At 43.2% G+C, this 19,365-nt stretch overlaps 1 protein-coding gene across 1 annotated transcript in view; it reads left to right on the top strand.

Annotated features, from left to right (window-relative positions):
- LOC311128338 (sodium- and chloride-dependent glycine transporter 2-like) overlaps positions 1-19,365 on the top strand; it is a gene marked incomplete at both ends in the record, with an annotated part of 79,253 nt that overhangs the window by 43,931 nt on the left and 15,957 nt on the right. The window contains 3 exons of the mRNA XM_084160447.1: positions 3,354-3,485; positions 7,502-7,601; positions 9,089-9,189. Coding sequence (XP_084016573.1) covers positions 3,354-3,485; positions 7,502-7,601; positions 9,089-9,189 — 333 coding nt within the window. The remainder of the gene's footprint in view (positions 1-3,353; positions 3,486-7,501; positions 7,602-9,088; positions 9,190-19,365) is intronic.

Below are 19,365 nucleotides of genomic sequence, written 5' to 3' on the forward strand. Positions count from 1 at the left end.
ACACTGATCCTCAACACGGGGGCCCCACAAGGGTGCGTCCTCAGTCCCCTCCTGCATTCTCTGTATACCCACGACTATGTGGCCTCACACAGTTCCAACTCCATCATCAAGTTCGCTGACGACACAACAGTAATAGGCCTGATCACCAAAAACGACTAGACAGCCTACAGGGAGGAGGTAAACAACCTCTCCCTCAACGTTAGCAAAACAAAGGTGTGGACATGCCCCCATCCTCATCAATGGGGCCGCCGTGGAGACAGTAAATAACGTCAAATTCCTCGGCGTACACATCTCAGAGATATCGTAGTGAAGAAGACACGACAAGAAATGTGTCCTGTCCCTGAGGGCCCTCACAGTGTTCTACAGGATCATCATCGAGAGCATACTGTCGGGCTGCATCACAGCCTGGTACGGCAACTCCACCGCCACTGGACCGCAAGTCTTTTATAGGGTGATACGTGCAGCCAAACGCACCATTGGGTGCACACTGCCTGCACTACAGGACACCTACAACACCAGGTGTCGCAGGAAGGCCAAGAAAATCATCAGGGACCCCAGCCACCCAAGCCATGTCCCTGCTTCAATCACTCAGACGCGGGCAGTACAGGAGCATCATGGCAAAAACTGAGAGACTGGCCAATAGTTTCTACCCTCAGACCATCAGGCTGCTGAATATTCACCACTAGTCAGCTACCTACACCCCCTCCCCCCCTGCTACTCCCCCTATGGGCATCCCCCCCAAATTACTTTAATCTGCCCCCAACCCAACGACATTCATCACTGTTGCAATTGTTAATATGTATCTTATTACTTTTTTGTTTTTATTTCACTCAATGATCATGCTGCTGCTCCCCCTATGGTCATTCCACCCCACCCACTCAACAGTCTTTACTCTGCCTCCACCCCAATGGACATTTATTTATTCATCACTGCCACAGTTGTTTTTATTTATATAGTGCTATTTCTATTTCTAATTGTTTTTATTACAATTTTTATTATTTTATTTCACTAGTCCTGCATAAGATTTTCACTGTACCCTGCAATCACACCTGCAACCCCATACATGTGACTATTAAACAATCTGAATCTGAATAATTTTTGTGTCGTTGTCAGCCAACCCATCTATGTAGCTAACGTAGATGCTAAATAATGTATTGTAAACACACACAAAATAAATTAACTTACATGCTGACCAGACCGTCCGCGTGCACCATCCCACGCATGTTGACGCGATCAGGACACGCACATTGAAATATCAAAACGAACTCTGAATCAACTATATTAATTTGGGGACAGGTTGAAAAGTATTAAACATGTATGGCAATTTAGCTAGGTAGCTAGCTTGCTGTTGCTAGCTAATTTGTCCTTGGATATAAACATTGGGTTGTTATTTTACCTGAAATACACAAGGTCCTCTACTCCGACAATTAATCCACAGATAAAAGGGTAAACTGAGTTTGTTTCTAGTGATCTCTCCTCCTTCAGGCTTCTTCTTCTTCTTTGGACTTTATATGGCAGTTGGCAACCAACTTTAAGGTGCATTACCACCACCAACTGGACTGGAGTGTGGATCTCAGTTCATCTTTCAATCACCCACGTGGGTATATGCTCCTAAAAACCAATGAGGAGAGGCGGGACTTGCAGCGCGTCAAGACGCGCGCGAGCAGTGTGGGTGCAATGATTGAATAACATGTATGTGTACATTTATTTTGCAATGCTCGTGCACGCGACGTGAGTGTTGTGGTCAGCATGTTACTCCTGCAAATACAACAACCGTTTCTGTGATTGCTGAGCTGCATCTCTCGCCCTCTTTCTCAAGAAGAAATTGTCCATCTTCTATAAATTGTAAAATAAATTAACTCAGCTATCCAGCTTTGTTTTTTCAACAGATAGGTACAGTTGCTAATTGAGCTGACGTCATGTTAGCCTTAAGTTAGCTAGCTAGCTTTATTAGCAATTTTGTTGCATATTTGGACAGTAACGTTAGTTGATTAGACAGTAATTGGTTAGTTAGTAATACTTGTTGGGTGGTGAACAGAGCTCCAGCAGTTGGATTCAGTGTCCAGATAGCTACTGTACTATAATCAATTACTGTCAAAACCCTGCTCATAAAATTTGCTAGACTGGGTAGTCCCAAACGTTAGTTAGTTAGATAGCTTAACGTTATCTGTCAGTGCAGCTTTTGAGTCAACATGTTGAAATGTAAGTTACTCGAATCTGGCTTACTGTGAGGTCAATAACTCTGAATAGCATCGTCTTGGGCTAACAAAATGTGCTATAGTAGTAGCAAGCTAACAAAGTTTACCTCCGGTTCCCCTTCTCATCTTTGCGCTCTCTCCCTCAGAGAATGAACAGTCGCCCACTGAAATATAATTTATTTGGAAGAATCAAAAATGACTTTGGAAATCACTTTACTCCGCCTCCTAAAGTGCCACCGTACACATAATTGCTGGTTTTAGGCAGCACTAAAAGCCAGGGTAGGCCAGGTCTCATGATTGGAGTATTCATTGCAGTGTGTAATGCAGTGTACCCTAGTTTGTTTTAACACCATCCCAGCAGGGAAAAAGACTCGGGGCTGATACAAAATCATTTGGGTCTGGTGATGTCAATGGTGTGTGTGTGTGTGTACGTGCATGTGTGTCAGCGCTTGGCACTAAGAGGCTGGGGATACTGTATTGATCAGAATTTTGTGGGGGAGCTTGGGAGGATGTAGAGAAGCGGTGAAGTGGCAGATAGCTCAGTCCCATTGGGCTCCTCTCTCTCTCGCTCTTTGCTCGATCTGTGAATTCATCCTTTCTTTCCTCTGCACTTGTCCTCTGGCCCCTCTGCCCCTCTTGTCATTTTCTAATGCTCCCCTACTCTCTCATCGGTGTCTCTTTTAAGCAGGTGTTATTTCTCTATCTATGCTATCTTTCTCCTCTCTCTGCTCCCTTTGTCGATAGATACTGTATCTGTTGTGTGATTGTAATGACTCTCTCTCTGTCATTGACTTTCACTGTTGTCTCGCCTCTCTTCCTTGACTTTCCTCTCTTACCTGCTCTCTCTATGTTTTCTCTTTCCCCTATCTCTCCTCTTCCCTCTCCCTTTTCTCTTCTCTCCATCTCGCCTCCCTCCCCTGCTGTCTCCCTACTGTCTCCCCCTGTTTTCTCCATCTCGCCTCCCTCCCCTGCTGTCTCCCTACTGTCTCCCCCTGTTTGCTCCATCTCGCCTCCCTCCCCTGCTGTCTCCCTACTGTCTCCCCCTGTTTGCTCCATCTCTCCTCCCTCTCTCTGTTGTCTACCCTCTTTTCTCTTATTTCTCCTCTGTTCCCTCTCTCCTCTCCTCTCTTGCCTCGCTCTTCTCCTTCGTCCCAGTTTGCCACCATTGAGACCATAGTGACGTCTGTGTCAGATGAGTTCCCCCAGTACCTGAGAAAGAACAAGCCTCTCTTCACGCTCATTTGCTGTGCCTGTTTCTTCTTCCTGGGATTCCCTATGGTCACAGAGGTACAAAGCACCCACCACGCACACACACACACACATACAGTTGAAGTCGGAAGTTTACATACACCTTAGCCAAATACATTTAAACTCTGTTTTTCACAATTCCTGACATTTCATTTTGTAACAATTCCCTGTTTTAGGTCAGTTAGGATCACCACTTTATTTTAAGAATGTGAAATGTCAGAATAATAGTAGAGAGAATGATTTATTTCAGCTTTTATTTATTTTGTCACATTCCCAGTGGGTCAGAAGTTTACATACACTCAATTAGTATTTGGTAGCATTGCCTTTAAATTGTTTAACTTGGGTCAAACGTTTCGGGTAGCCTTCCACAAGCTTCCCACAATAAGTTGGGTGAATTTTGGCCCATTCCTCCTGACAGACCTGGTGTAACTGAGTCAGGTTTGTAGGCCTCCTTGCTCGCACACGCTTTTTGTTATAGGATTGAGGTCAGGGCTTTGTGATGGCCACTCCAATACCTTGACTTTGCTCGCACACGTTTTTTCAGTTCTGCCCACACGTTTTCTATAGGATTGAGGTCAGGGCTTTGTGATGGCCACTCCAATACCTTGACTTTGTTGTCCTTAAGCCATTTTGCCACAACTTTGGAAGTATGCTTGGGGTCATTGTCCATTTGGAAGACCCATTTGCGACCAAGCTTTAACTTTCTGACTGATGTCTTGATATGTTGCTTCAATATATCCACATAATTTTCCTTCCTCATGATGCCATCTGTTTTGTGAAGTGCACCAGTCCCCCCTGCAGCAAAGCACCCCCACAGCATGATGCTGCCACCCCCGTGCTTCACGGTTGGGATGGTGTTCTTCTGCTTGCAAGCTCCCCCTTTTTCCTCCAAACATAACGATGGTCATTATGGCCAAACAGTTCTATTTTTGTTTAATCAGACCAGAGGACATTTCTCCAAAAAGTACGATCTTTGTCCCCATAGTCTGGCTTTTTTATGGCGGTTTTGGAACAGTGGCTTCTTCCTTGCTGAGTGGCCTTTCAGGTTATGTCGATGTAGGACTCGTTTTACTGTGGATATAGATACTTTTGTACCTGTTTCCTCCAGCATCTTGACAAGGTCCTTTGCTGTTGTTCTGGGATTGATTTGCACTTTTTGCACCAAAGTACGTTCATCTCTAGGAGACAGAACGCGTCTCCTTCCTGAGTGGTATGACGGCTGCGTGGTCCCATGGTGTTTATACTTGCGTACTATTGTTTGTACAGATGAACGTGGTACCTTCAGACATTTGGAATTTGCTCCCAAGGATGAACCAGACCTTTTTCTGAGGTCTTGGCTGATTTCTTTTGATTTTTCCATATGTCAAGCAAAGAGGCAGTGAGTTTGGAGGTAGGCCTTGAAATACATCCACAGGTACACCTCCAATTGACTCAAATTATGTCAATTAGCCTATCAGAAGCTTCTAAAGCCATGACATAATTTTCTGGAATTTTCTTAGTATATGTAAACTTCTGACCCACTGGAATTATAAGTGAAATAATCTGTAAACAATTGTTGGAAAAATTACTTGTGTCATTCACAAAGTAGATTTCCTAACCGACTTGCCAAAACTATAGTTTGTTAACAAGAAATTTGTGGAGTGGTTGAAAAAATGTTTTAATGACTCCAACCTAAGTGAATGTAAACTTCCGACTTCAACTGTACATGCTAGCACACACACAAATGAGCACGCACGTATGAAGGCACACGCACGCATACATGCACCTACAGTGCCTAGTGAAAGTCTACACACCCCTTGCACAGTTTTACATTTTGCTGCCTTAAAATTACATTTAAAAAAGGGATTACATTGGATTTTTCCGCTACTTCTCTACACCACCTGCTCGACATGTTTAAAGTGAAAGAAACATACAGTATGATTTTTTCTTAATATTTTTTTAAAAACAAAGATGTCTTGATTGTGTATGTCTTAACACCACAGAGTTAATACTTGGTGGAGGCACCTTTGGCAACAAAGTTTGAATATTGCTGTCCATCAATGATTCCCAACCGAATGTATTGACTTTGAGCAATTCTGAGAAAAACTATGGATATAAACTCAGCAAAAAAAGAAACGTCTTCTCACTGTCAACTGCGTTTATTTTCAGCAAACTTCACGTGTAAATATTTGTATGAACATAACAAGATTCAACAACTGAGAGACATGAACTGAACAAGTTCCACAGACACGTGTCTAACAGAAATGGAATAATGTGTCCCTGAACAAAGGGGGGTTCAAAAGTAACAGTAACAGTCAGTATCTGGTGTGGCCACCAGCTGCGTTAGGTACTGCAGTGCATCTCCTTCTCATGGACTGCACCAGATTTGCCAGTTCTTGCTGTGAGATGTTACCCCACTCTTCCACCAAGGCATCTGCAAGTTCCCGGACATTTCTGGGGGGAATGACCCTAGCCCTCACCCTCCGATCCAACAGGTCCCAGACGTGCTCAGTAGAACGAGCAGTATGGCTGGTGGCATTGTCATGCTGGAGGGTCATGTCAGGATGAGCCTGCAGGAAGGGTACCACATTAGGGAGGAGGATGTCTTCCATGTAACGCACAGCGTTGAGATTGCCTGCAATGACAACAAGGTCAGTCCGATGATGCTGTGACACACCGCCCCAGACCATGACGGACCCTCCACCTCGAATTCAATCCCGCTCCAGAGTACAGGTCTCGGTGTAATGCTCATTCCTTTGACGATAAACGCGAATCTGACCATCACCCCTGGTGAGCCAAAACCGCAACTTGTCAGTGAAGAGCACTTTTTTGCCAGTCCTGTCTGGTCCAGCGATGGTGGGTTTGTGCCCATAGGCGACGTTGTTGCCGGTGATGTCTGGTGAGGACAACAGGCCTACAACAGGCCTACAAGCCCTCAGTCCAGCCTCTCTCAGCCTAGTGCGGACAGTCTGAGCACTGATGGTGGGATTGTTCGTTCCTGGTGTAACTCGGGCAGTTGTTGTTGCCATCCTGTACCTGTCCCGCAGGTGTGATGTTCGGATGTACCGATCCTGTGCAGGTGTTGTTACACGTTGTCTGCCACTGCGAGGACGATCAGCTGTCCGTCCTGTCGCCCTGTAGCGCTGTCTTAGGCGTCTCACAGTACGGACATAGCAATTTATTGCCCTGGCCACATCTGCAGTCCTCATGCCTCCTTGCAGCATGCCTAAGGCACGTTCACGCAGATGAGAAGGGACCCTGGGCATCTTTCTTTTGGTGTTTTTCAGAGTCAGTAGAAAGGCCTCTTTAGTGTCCTATGTTTTCATAACTGTGACCTTAATCGCCTACCGTCTGTAAGCTGTTAGTGTCTTAACGACCATTCCACAGGTGCATATTCATTAATTGTTTATGGTTCATTGAACAAGCATGGGAAACAGTGTTTAAACCCTTTACAATGAAGATCTGTGAAGTTATTTTGAGTAATCTTTGAAAAAGGGAGGTTAATTTTTTTTGCTGAGTTTATGTTGCCCTAAGAGTTGGTACAATCTTATTCAAAATTATTCACAGTTGTTATTGCTGCCAAAGCTGCTTACACTACGGGGGTGTGATGACATACTCAATCAAGACATGTTTTTTTAATATAATTTTATTAATTGAGAAAATTTTCTATAATTTGGAGAATTATAGAAAATGTGGAGCAGGTTGTGTACCTAGATAAGTAGGACAAAATATCTTATTTAATTTTAGGGCAGCAGAAGGTGAAAACTGCAAGGGGTGTGTAGACTTTCACTAGGCACTGTATGTGCGGTCACACACACACGCACACACATTATATTTATTTATTTATTTAACCTTTATTTAACTTGGCAAGTCAGTTAAGAACAAATTCTTATTTACAATGATGGCCTACGAAAAGGCAAAAGGCCTCCTGTGGGGACGGGGGCTGGGATTAAAAATGTAAGTATAGGACAAAACACACATCATGCCCTCCATACACTGACACTGGCTGTGCATCACTGGCTTATGTTGTGTGTGTGTGTGTGTGTACGATTTTTGCATTTGTGTGTGTTCAACAGAATGGGATGTACATGCTCCAGTTGGTGGACACATACGCTGCCTCTTACTCTCTGGTCATCATTGCCATCTGTGAGCTGATCGGAATCTCCTACTTCTATGGTGAGTAGTAGAATAATTCTATGAAAATTACTTTAGATCTTTTGTTTACCTGACTATAATAACCTTGCTCTCTGATAGCTCCGGTAGAAGTTGCTCTTCGGTGCAGATCTAGGATCAGCTTACCCTCCCTAAATCCTAACTGTTGTCCTGTGTGGCTCAGACGGTATAGCATGGCGCTTGCAACGCCAAGTTCTGTGGGTTTGATTGCAGCTGGGGCCACCCATACGAAAAATGGATGCATTCATGACTAAGTCGCTTTGGATAAAAGTGTCTGCTAAATGGCATATATTATTATTATTATTATTATTATTATTATAAACATTAGGAAAAAGAATGCAAAACTGCATTCAGATCATTGTCTCGGGGGGCAAATTCATCCTACTCTTACCTCACTTTATCAACGTCAGAATCAGAAAAGCCTCATAGCCATTCAATAATATTGATTGCCATTTTGTCTTGGCTAAACAACCTAAACACAGAAAGCACATGACTTATAGTGTGTGGTGCTTAGGTTGTTAAATCATGGTGGCTGTTTGCAATTCAAATGAGGGAGGTGTTAAACAATGGAAGTTTTAATGTATTTACCTGCAAATAAACGCGTCTCCATTCTCACAGACCTGTTACCTGTTTTTTGGTTACATGGTCTATGAAAAAACAGGATTCATGTGTAGGTCTCAAGCTGGGTTTTTTGTGGTGAAAATGTACAGTGTTTTTACTTACTATCCATTTCACATATAAAAGAAGACTAAAAAAAGAGAAAAAATACAGGTTTTGTCTCAGTATAAATGGGCTATAAGAGGCTCCAGACCAGGAGCCTAGGTTGCCCTTAAGCACAGATCTAGGTTCAGCTTAATCCTTAAATCCTCATCCTAACTGTTATGAGTAAAAACACCAAACAGACCTTAGATCAGTGTCTAGGGGCAACTTTATCCCTCTCCGACAGGGGGCTCGAGCACTTCTCATTCTGACCACTAGATGCCTGTGTTACCATTCTAGTGGACCAGTGATCAGGTCTGAAGCAGACCCGTGAGTATATGGAACAGACTGTACTCCAATGCGTCACAGCATCAGCAGAGGTGGTTCCAGTGAAATGATTGTGTAGCTTGTGACTCATCTCTTGCCAAGTTTGTCGGTCAATACACCGACAACAATTGTGACAATTGTCAAGCCACATTGTTTTGGAGGATAATAAATGTCCCGGGTTCTCCCTGGGAATGAATGTGCCTTGTAGGGGGCCTGTGTGGAGCTCTCTTGTCTGGAGCTCTGGGTGAAATTGGTTCACTCTCTGGGTGCGTCCCAAATGGTACCCTATTCCCTATATAGTGCACTACTTTTGACCAGAGGCGTATACAGATAGGGAATAGGGTGCTATTTTGGATGGAGTTTCTGTGTGTCAGAGTGTTTCTACTCCCCTCAACCGAGCAGTCGATTTGACTGACTCTCCCTCTTTTCTCCTCCTCTTTCTGTCTTTATTCCCCTCTTCCTAGGCCTGCAGAGGTTCTGCGAGGACATTGAAATGATGATTGGCTTCCAACCAAACCGCTTCTGGAGAATCTGCTGGGCCTTTGTGACTCCTACCATTCTGACTGTAAGTGTGTGTGTCCGATCTATACGGAATGGGGTTTAGATATTCATAGGCGCGCTAGCACGCACACTCACTCACTCACACATACAGAGACACAGATGCGTGCACACACACACACACACACACACAAACAAACAAACACAACACACCTATTGTGTTTCCCTTTTCACTGCAGCCTTTTCAAATTTAGGGGCCAACATCGATTTGCAGCAGCGAGTGTTTACCAAGAAAGGGAACAAAGCAAAAAATAAATCCCCGACTGAAACGGAAATTGTTTTCCCCGCTATTTACCGTTATAACACAGGTTGTTTGTGCTATTCGAAATGCACCACTCCTATAGCCTATGTAATGTTGTCATAACTATGACATAACAGATTGTCAAAGACAAATTATTTTAACCTAAAACGTTTAATAAAAACATTTGCGCCAGACATAACGTTTTCCTTGATGGCCAAAAAGCTCAATTTTAGTCTCATCTGACCAGAGTACCTTCTTCCATATGTTTGGGGAGTCTCCCACATGCCTTTTGGCGAACACCAAACATGTTTGCTTATTTTTTTTCTTTAAGCAATGGCTTTTTTTGGCCACTCATCCGTAAAGCCCAGCTCTGTGGAGTGTACGGCTTAAAGTGGTCCTATGGACAGATACTCCAGTCTCCGCTGTGGAGCTTTGCAGCTCCTTCAGGGTTATCTTTGAAGACCAAGGAGCTCTCCAAACGGTTAGGGACAAAGTTGTAGAGAAGTACAGATCAGGGTTGGGTTATAAAAAAAATACCCAAAACTTTTGAACATCCCACGGAGCAACATTACATCCATTATTAAAAAATGGAAAGAATATGGCACCACAACAAACCTGCCAAGAAGTTTTAGAACACCTACTCATTCAAGGGTTTTTCTTTATTTTTACTATTTTCTACAATGTAGAATAATAGTGAAGACATCAAAACTATGAAATAGCACCTATGGAATCATGTAGTAACCAAAAAAGTGTTTAACAAATGAAAATACAGTGAGGGAAAAAAGTATTTGATCCCCTGCTGATTTTGTACGTTTGCCCACTGACAAAGAAATTATCAGTCTATAATTTTAATGGTAGGTTTATTTGAACAGTGAGAGACAGAAGAACAACAAAACAATCCAGAAAAACGCATGTCAAAAATGTTATAAATTGATTTGCATTTTAATGAGGGAAATAAGTATTTGACCCCCTCTCAATCAGAAAGATTTATGGCTCCCAGGTGTCTTTTATACAGGTAACGAGCTGAGATTAGGAGCACACTCTTAAAGGGAGTGCTCCTAATCTCAGTTTGTTACCTGTATAAAGACACCTGTCCACAGAAGCAATCAATCAATCAGATTACAAACTCTCCACCATGGCCAAGACCAAAGAGTTCTCCAAGGCTGGAATGGGCTACAAGACCATCGCCAAGCAGCTTGGTGAGAAGGTGACAACAGTTGGTGCGATTATTCGCAAATGGTAGAAACACAAAATAACTGTCAATCTCCCTCGGCCTGGGGCTCCATGTAAGATCTCACCTCGTGGAGTTGCAATGATCATGAGAACGGTGAGGAATCAGCCCAGAACTACATGGGAGTATCTTGTCAATGATCTCAAGGCAGCTGGGACCATAGTCACCAAGAAAACAATTGGTAACACACTACGCCGTGAAGGACTGAAATCCTGCAGCGCCCACAAGGTCCCCCTGCTCAAGAAAGCACATATACAGGCCCATCTGATGTTTGCCAATGACATCTGAATGATTCAGAGGAGAACTGGGTGAAAGTGTTGTGGTCAGATGAGACCAAAATCGATCTCTTTGGCATCAATTCAACTCGCCGTGTTTGGAGGAGGAGGAATGCTGCCTATGACCCCAAGAACACCATCCCCACCGTCAAACATGCTTTGGGGGTGTTTTTCTGCTAAGGGGACAGGACAACTTCACCGCATCAAAGGGACGATGGACGGGGCCATGTACCGTCAAATCTTGGGTGAGAACCTCCTTCCCTCAGCCAGGGCAATGAAAATGGGTCGTGGATGGGTATTCCAGCATGACAATGACCCAAAACACACGGCCAAGGCAACAAAGGAGTGGCTCAAGAAGAAGCACATTAAGGTCCTGGAGTGGCCTTGCCAGTCTCCAGACCTTAATCCCATAGAAAATCTGTGGAGGGAGCTGAAGGTTCGAGTTGCCAAACGTCAGTCTCGAAACCTTAATGACTTGGAGAAGATCTGCAAAGAGGAGTGGGACAAAATCCCTCCTGAGATGTATGCAAACCTGGTGGCCAACTACAAGAAATGTCTGACCTCTGTGATTGCCAACGAGGGTTTTGCCACAGTACTAAGTCATGTTTTGCAGAGGGGTCAAATACTTATTTCCCTCATTAAAATGCAAATAAATTTATAACATTTTTGACATGCATTTTTCTGGATTTTGTTGTTGTTATTCTGTCTATCACTGTTCAAATAAACCTACCATTAAAATTATAGACTGATCATGTCTTTGTCAGTGGGCAAACTTACAAAATTATCAGGGGATCAAATACTTTTTTCCCTCACTGTATATTTTATATTTGAGATTCTTCAAATAGCCACCCTTTGCCTTGATGACAGCTTTGCACACTCTTGGCATTCTCTCAACCAGCTTCACCTGGAATGCTTTTCCAACAGAAGGAGTTCCCACATACAGTGCTATTAAAAAGTATTTGCCCCCTTTGTAATTTTCTCTACTTTTGCATATTTGTGATACTGAATGTTATCAGATCTTCAACCAAAACCTAATATTAGATAAAGGGAACATAAGTGAACAAATAACACAACAATTACATATTTATTTCATTTATTTCATAAACAAAGTTATGCAACACCCAATTCCCCTGTGTGAAAAAGTAATTGCCCCCTTACACTCAATAACTGGTTGTGCCACCTTTAGCTGCAATGACTCCAACCAAATGTGAAAACCAAACTCTGCATTCCACAGTAAGAACATCATACCAAAGGTCAAGCATGGTGGTGGTGTGATGGTTTGGGGATGATTTGCTGCCTCAGGACCTGGACGACTTGCCTTAATAGAAGGAACCATGAATTCTGCTCTGTATCAGAGAATTCTAGAGGAGAATGTCAGACCATCCGTCTGTGAGCTGAAACTGAAACACAGCTCGGTCATGCAGCAAGACAATGATCCAAAACACACAATCAAGTCTACATGAAAATTGCTAAAAAGCAACAAATTGGAAGTTTTGGAATGGCCTAGTCAAAGTCCAGACCTAATCCCAATTGAGATGTTGTGGCAGGACTTGAAACGAGCAGTTCATGCTTGAAAACCCACACGTCACTGAGTTAAAGCAGTTCTGCATGGAAGAGTGGGCCAAAATTCCTCCACAGCGACGTGAGAGACTGATCAACAACTACAGGAAGCATTTGGTTGGAGTCATTGCAGCTAAAGGTGGCACAACCAGTTATTGAGTGTAAGGGGGCAATTACTTTTTCACATAGGGGAATTGGGTGTTGCATAACTTTGTTTATGAAATAAATATGTAATTTTTGTGTTATTTGTTCACTTATGTTCCCTTTATCTAATATTAGGTTTTGGTTGAAGATCTGATAACATTCAGTATCACAAATATGCAAAAGTAGAGAAAATTAGAAAGGGGGCAATTACTTTTTCATAGCACTGTATGCTGAGCACTTGTTGGCTGATTTTCCTTCACTCTTCGGTCCGACTCATCCCAAATTATCTCAATTGGGTTGAGGTCGGGGGATTGTGGAGGCCAGTTCATCTGATAAAGCACTCCATCACTCTCCTTCTTGGTAAAATAGCCCTTACACAGCCTGGAGGTATGTTGGGTCATTGTCCTGTTGAAAAACAAATGATAGTCCCACTAAGCCCAAACCAGATGGGATGGTGTATCGCTGCAGAATGCTGTGGTAGCCATGCTGGTTAAGTGTGCCTTGAATTCTAAGTAAATCACAGACGGTGTCACCAGCAAAGCACCCCCACACCATAACACATTTTACATTTACATTTTAGTCATTTAGCAGACGCTCTTATCCAGAGCGACTTATAGTTAGTTAGTGCATACATTTTCATGCTGGCCCCCGTGGGAAACGAACCCACAACCCTGGCGTTGCAAGCGCCATGCTCTACCAACTGAGCTACAGGTGACTTTACCTCCTCCTCCATGCTTTACGGTGGGAAATATACATGTGGAGATCATCCGTTCACCCTAGTCACGTCTCACAAAGACACAGCGGTTGGAACCAAAAATCTCCAATTTGGACTCCAGACCAAAGGACACATTTCCACTGGTCTAATGTCCATTGCTCGTGTTTCTTGGCCCAAGCAAGTCTCTTCTTATTATTGGTGTCCTTTAGTAGTGGTTTCTTTGCAGCAATTTGACCATGAAGGCCTGATTCACGCAGTCTCCTCTGAACAGTTGATGTTGAGATGTGTCTGTTCCTTGAACTCTGTGAAACATTTATTTGGGCTGCAATTTCTGAGGCTGGTAACTATAATGAACGTATCTTCTGCAGCAGAGGTAACTCTGGGTCTTCCATTCCTGTGGCGGTCCTCATGAGAGCCAGTTTCAACATAGCGCTTGATGGTTTTTGCCACTGCACTTGAAGAAACTTTCAAAGTTCTTGAAATGTTCTGTACTGACTGACCTTCGTGTCTTAAAGTAGTGATGGACTGTCATTTCTCTTTGCTTATTTGAGCTGTTCTTGCCATAATATGGACTTGGTCTTTTACCAAATACGGCTATCTTCTGTATACCCCCCTACCTTGTCACAACACAACTGATTGGCTCAAACACATTAAGATGGAAAGAAATTCCACAAATTAACTTTTAAGAAGGCACACCTGTTAATTCAAATGCATTCCAGGTGACTACCTCATGAAGCTGGTTGAGAGAATGCCAAGAGTGTACAATTCTGTCATAATAATAATAATAATATGCCATTTAGCAGACGCTTTTATCCAAAGCGACTTACAATCATGCGTGCATACATTTCAACGTATGGTTGGTCCCGGGGATCAAACCCACTACCCTGGCGTTACAAGCGCCGTGCTCTACCAATTGAGCTACATCAAGGCAAAGTGTGGCTATTTGAAGAATCTCAAATATAACATATATTTTGACGTGTTTAACACTTTTTTTGGTTACTACATGATTCCATATGTGTTATTTCATAGTTTTGATATCTTCGCTATTATTCTACAATGTAGAAAATAGTAAAAAAATTAAGAAAAACCCTTGAATGAGTAGGTGTTCTAAAACTTTTGACCAGTAGTGTATATGTCTTTGGTACAGTAAATGTAGTCACCTGAGCTGAGCCGTAGGGGAGACTAGTGGGCATCTACCACCCCACTATCAGACCACTTTTAATCTGAAATCACCATCACCCACTTGTCATTTTACTTGACTACTTCAAAGGGCCTGCTTAAAATAGACTGGGTGATCCCTTTGGGAACATAATGAATGCTCAGTCTTTCAGTATAATTATTTGTATACAGTGCATGAACGCGGAAGAGCTCGGATTTACTGTTTTGAAAAGTTTGTTGTTTTGAAAGTGTATTGGGAAGTTCTTAGTAGCTAGCTAACTTTTTAGTTTGGATCCCGCGACACAGTTGGCATCAGTTGCTGGGATTGCTAGTCCCTGTCCAGTGATCCTGCTGACCAAGTACGGGTCTGAGGAGCTATTTGGCGTTGCAGCTAGCCTAGCTGCTAGCTAGCAGCATATCAAGCTAGCAGGGTTTTCTTGAGGGCTTGAACGCAGCCCACGACGCAGTTAGCCATTGTGGCTGGGACCACGGATTGTCCTGGGTTTGTGGCTGTCTAGATCCCTGCTGTTTGTTGTTTTCAATCTTCCCTGTGACCTGCCCTGTCTGGAACTGCGAGGAGTAACAGCGTAACCTACGTTGCTAGCTATCATGACAAAGACCAAAGCCGGCGGGAGTACCGTTGTTGAGGACAGTTGTGTCTCTCTATCACACGTGAAGAATATTTTAAATGAACTAAAAGAGTTCTACAAGCAGTTGTTACAACAACAAGAAAATAGCTTCAAGTGCTTTGTACAAATACGTGTGGATTCAACTAATAAAATAATGGATGACCTGACCAGAGAGGTCCAGGACCTAAAGAACAGTTTGCAGTTCTCCCAGGGTCAGCTCGATGAGTTGAAACAGGAGAACGGCAAGATTACAGCAATCTGTAAGTCATTAAGAGAGGACATCAATTCTGTGTGTGAATCCATGATAACAATGACGGATAAATCTCGAGGGACAATCAAGGTGTAACAACATGGTTGTGGACGGAATTGCAGAATATCCACATGAGATCTGGGAGGAGTCTGAGGACAAAGTGAGGGAAGTTATCTCTGACAAATTGAAGATGGACCACAGGAAGATTGAGGTGGAGCGCGCCCACAGGACTGGAAAACCCACCACCGGCCCAGGTGATAGGCCCAGGACGATAGTGGTCAAGTTCCTGAGGTTCAAGGACAAGGTAGCTGTTCTGGAAAGAGCCAAGGACTTGAGAGGAACGTATATCTTTCTCAACGAGGACTATCCTGAAGCTGTGCGCCAGAAGAGGAAATAACTTATCCCAGCCATGAAAGCTGCCAGAGCGCGTGGGGACATTGCTTACATCCGCTATGACAGGCTCATTGTCCACCCTCCCTCCCAGAAGCCTGCTGAATGTATTTTTTTTTTCTTGCTTTGTTTGCTTTTTTCAGTATTATGTCTATCTCTGATAAGCTACCCAGGAAAGGGCTGAAAATAGCCCATATAAATATACACTGCTCAAAAAAATTAAGGGAACACTTAAACAACACAATGTAACTCCAAGTCAATCACACTTCTGTGAAATCAAACTATCCACTTAGGAAGCAACACTGACTGACAATAAATTTCACATGCTGTTGTGCAAATGGAATAGACAACAGGTGGAAATTATAGGCAATTAGTAAGACACCCACAATAAAGGAGTGGTTTTGCAGGTGGTGACCACAGACCACTTCTCAGTTCCTATGCTTCCTGGCTGATGTTTTGATCACTTTTGAATGCTGGCGGTGCTTTCACTCTAGTGGTAGCATGAGACGGAGTCTACAACCCACACAAGTGGCTCCGGTAGTGCAGCTCATCCAGGATGGCACATCATTGCGAGCTGTGGCAAGAAGGTTTGCTGTGTCTGTCAGCGTAGTGTCCAGAGCATGGAGGCGCTACCAGGAGACAGGCCAGTACATCAGGAGACGTGGAGGAGGCCGTAGGAGGGCAACAACCCAGCAGCAGGACTGCTACCTCCGCCTTTGTGCAAGGAGGAGCAGGAGGAGCACTGCCAGAGCCCTGCAAAATGACCTCCAGCAGGCCACAAATGTGCATGTGTCTGCTCAAACGGTCAGAAACAGACTCCATGAGGGTTGTATGAGGGCCCGACGTCCACAGGTGGGGGTTGTGCTTACAGCCCAACACCGTGCAGGACGTTTGGCATTTACCAGAGAACACCAAGATTGGCAAATTCGCCACTGCCGCCCTGTGCTCTTCACAGATGAAAGCAGGTTCACACTGAGCACATGTGACAGACGTGACAGAGTCTGGAGACGCCGTGGAGAACGTTCTGCTGCCTGCAACATCCTCCAGCATGACCGGTTTGGCGGTGGGTCAGTCATGGTGTGGGGTGACATTTCTTTGGGGGGCCGCACAGCCCTCCATGTGCTCGCCAGAGGTAGCCTGACTGCCATTAGGTACCGAGATGAGATCCTCAGACCCCCTGTGAGACCATATGCTGGTGCGGTTGGCCCTGGGTTCCTCCTAATGCAAGACAATGCTAGACCTCATGTGGCTGGAGTGTGTCAGCAGTTCCTGCAAGAGGAAGGCATTGATGCTATGGACTGGCCCGACCGTTCCCCAGACCTGAATCCAATTGAGCACATCTGGGACATCATGTCTCGCTCCATCCACCAACGCCACGTTGCACCACAGACTGTCCAGGAGTTGGCGGATGCTTTAGTCCAGGTCTGGGAGGAGATCCCTCAGGATACCATCCGCCACCTCATCAGGAGCATGCCCAGGCGTTGTAGGGAGGTCATACAGGCACGTGGAGGCCACACACACTACTGATCCTCATTTTGACTTGTTTTAAGGACATTACATCAAAGTTGGATCAGCCTGTAGTGTGGTTTTCCACTTACATTTTGAGGGTGACTCCAAATCCAGACCTCCATGGGTTGATAAATTTGATTTCCATTGATAATTTTTGTGTGATTTTGTTGTCAGCACATTCAACTATGTAAAGAAGAAAGTATTTAATAAGATTATTTCATTCATTCAGATCTAGGATGTGTTATTTTAGTGTTCCCTTAATTTTTTTGAGCAGTGTATGTAGCCTTAGAAATAAGGTTAATGAAATCAATAACTTACTAACATCAGATAACATTCATATATTAGCAATTTCTGAGACTCACGTAGATAATTTATATGATGATACAGCAGCAGCAATACAAGAATATAACATCTATAGAAGAGACAGAAATGCTAATATGGGAGGTGTTGCTGTATATATTCAGAGCCATATCCCTGTAATGCTTAGAGAATATCTTATGTCAAGTGTTATTGAAGTGTTGTGGTTGCAGGTTCACTTGCCACATCTAAAGCCTTTTCTTTTGGGGTGTTGCTATAGGCCACCAAGTGTGAACAGTCAGTATCTAAATAATATGTGTGAAATGCTTGATAGTGTATGTGATGTAAACAGAGAGGTCTACTTTCTTGGGGACCTGAATATTGAGTGGTTTTCATCAAGCTGTCCGCTCAAGCTTTTTACTGTAACCAGTGCCTGTAATCTGTTTCAGGTTATTAATCAACCTACAGGAACAAGATCATCCACGTATCGATCACATTTTTATTAATACTGTAGAACTTTGTTCTAAAGCTGTATCCGTACCCATTTGATGCAGTGATCACATCCAAGAAATCCTGGCTGGGCCTAAAATAGTGTATTAGAGATCATACAAAATATTTTGCTGTGACTCATATGTGGATGATGTAAAAAAATTTAAAATGTGTTGGTCTGATGTTATTAGTAAAGAACATCCAGACGCTGCACTTGATGAATTTATGAAATTGCTTCTTCCAATTGTTGATAAACATGCACCTGTTAGGAAACTGACTGTTAGAACTATTAAGGCTCCATGGATTGATGAGGAATTGAAAAACTGTATGGTTGAAAGAGATGGGGCAAAAGGAATGGCTAAAAAGTCTGGCTGCACATCTGACTGGTTGACTTACTGCAAATTGAGAAATTATGTGACTAAACTCAACAAAAAGAAGAAGGAACTGTATTATGAAGCCAAGATCAATGATATAATAACTTTGGAGTACTTTGAATGAAATGATGGGCAGAAAGACAAATTCAGCTCCATTGTTCATCGAATCAGATGGCTTATTCATCACAAAACCATTTGATGTCGCCAATCATTTTAATGATTACTTCATTGGCAAAGTGGGCAAACTTTGGCAGGAAATGCCAACAACGAACAGTGAGCCATCGTATTCATGCATAAAAAAACAAATAATGAAAGAAAAGCTTTGCAAGTTTGAATTTTGTAAAGTTAGTGTGGGAGAAGTGGAAAAAATATTGTTATCGATCAATAATGACAAACTCCTGGCATTGACAACTTAGATGGAAAGCTACTGAGGATGGTAGCTGACTCTATAGCCACTTCTATCTGTCATATCTTTAATCTGAGCCTAGAGGAAAGTCTTTGTCCTCAGGCCTGGAGGGAAGCCAAAGTAATTCCGCTACCCAAGAATGGTAAAGCGGCCTTTATTGGTTCTAACAGCAGACCTATAACCTTGCTGCCAGCTCGTAGCAAACTTTTGGAAAAAATGGTGTTTGACCAAATACAATGCTATTTCTCTGTAAACAAATAAACAGCAGACTTTCAGCATGTGTATAGGGAAGGGCACTCAACATGTACTGCAGTGACACAAATGACTGATGATTGGTTGAAAGAAATTGATAATAAGAAGATTGTGGAGCTGTACTGTTAGATTTCAGTGCAGCCTTTGAAATTATTGCCATAACATGTTGTTGAAAAAACGTATGTGTTATGGCTTTTCAACCTCTGCCATATCGTGGATTCGGAGCTATCTATCTAATAGAACTCAAAGGGTTTTCTTTAATG

The sequence above is a fragment of the Coregonus lavaretus genome (genome assembly GCF_964263955.1).
Source record: "Coregonus lavaretus genome assembly, chromosome: 4".
In the NCBI taxonomy this organism is placed as follows: domain Eukaryota; kingdom Metazoa; phylum Chordata; class Actinopteri; order Salmoniformes; family Salmonidae; genus Coregonus; species Coregonus lavaretus.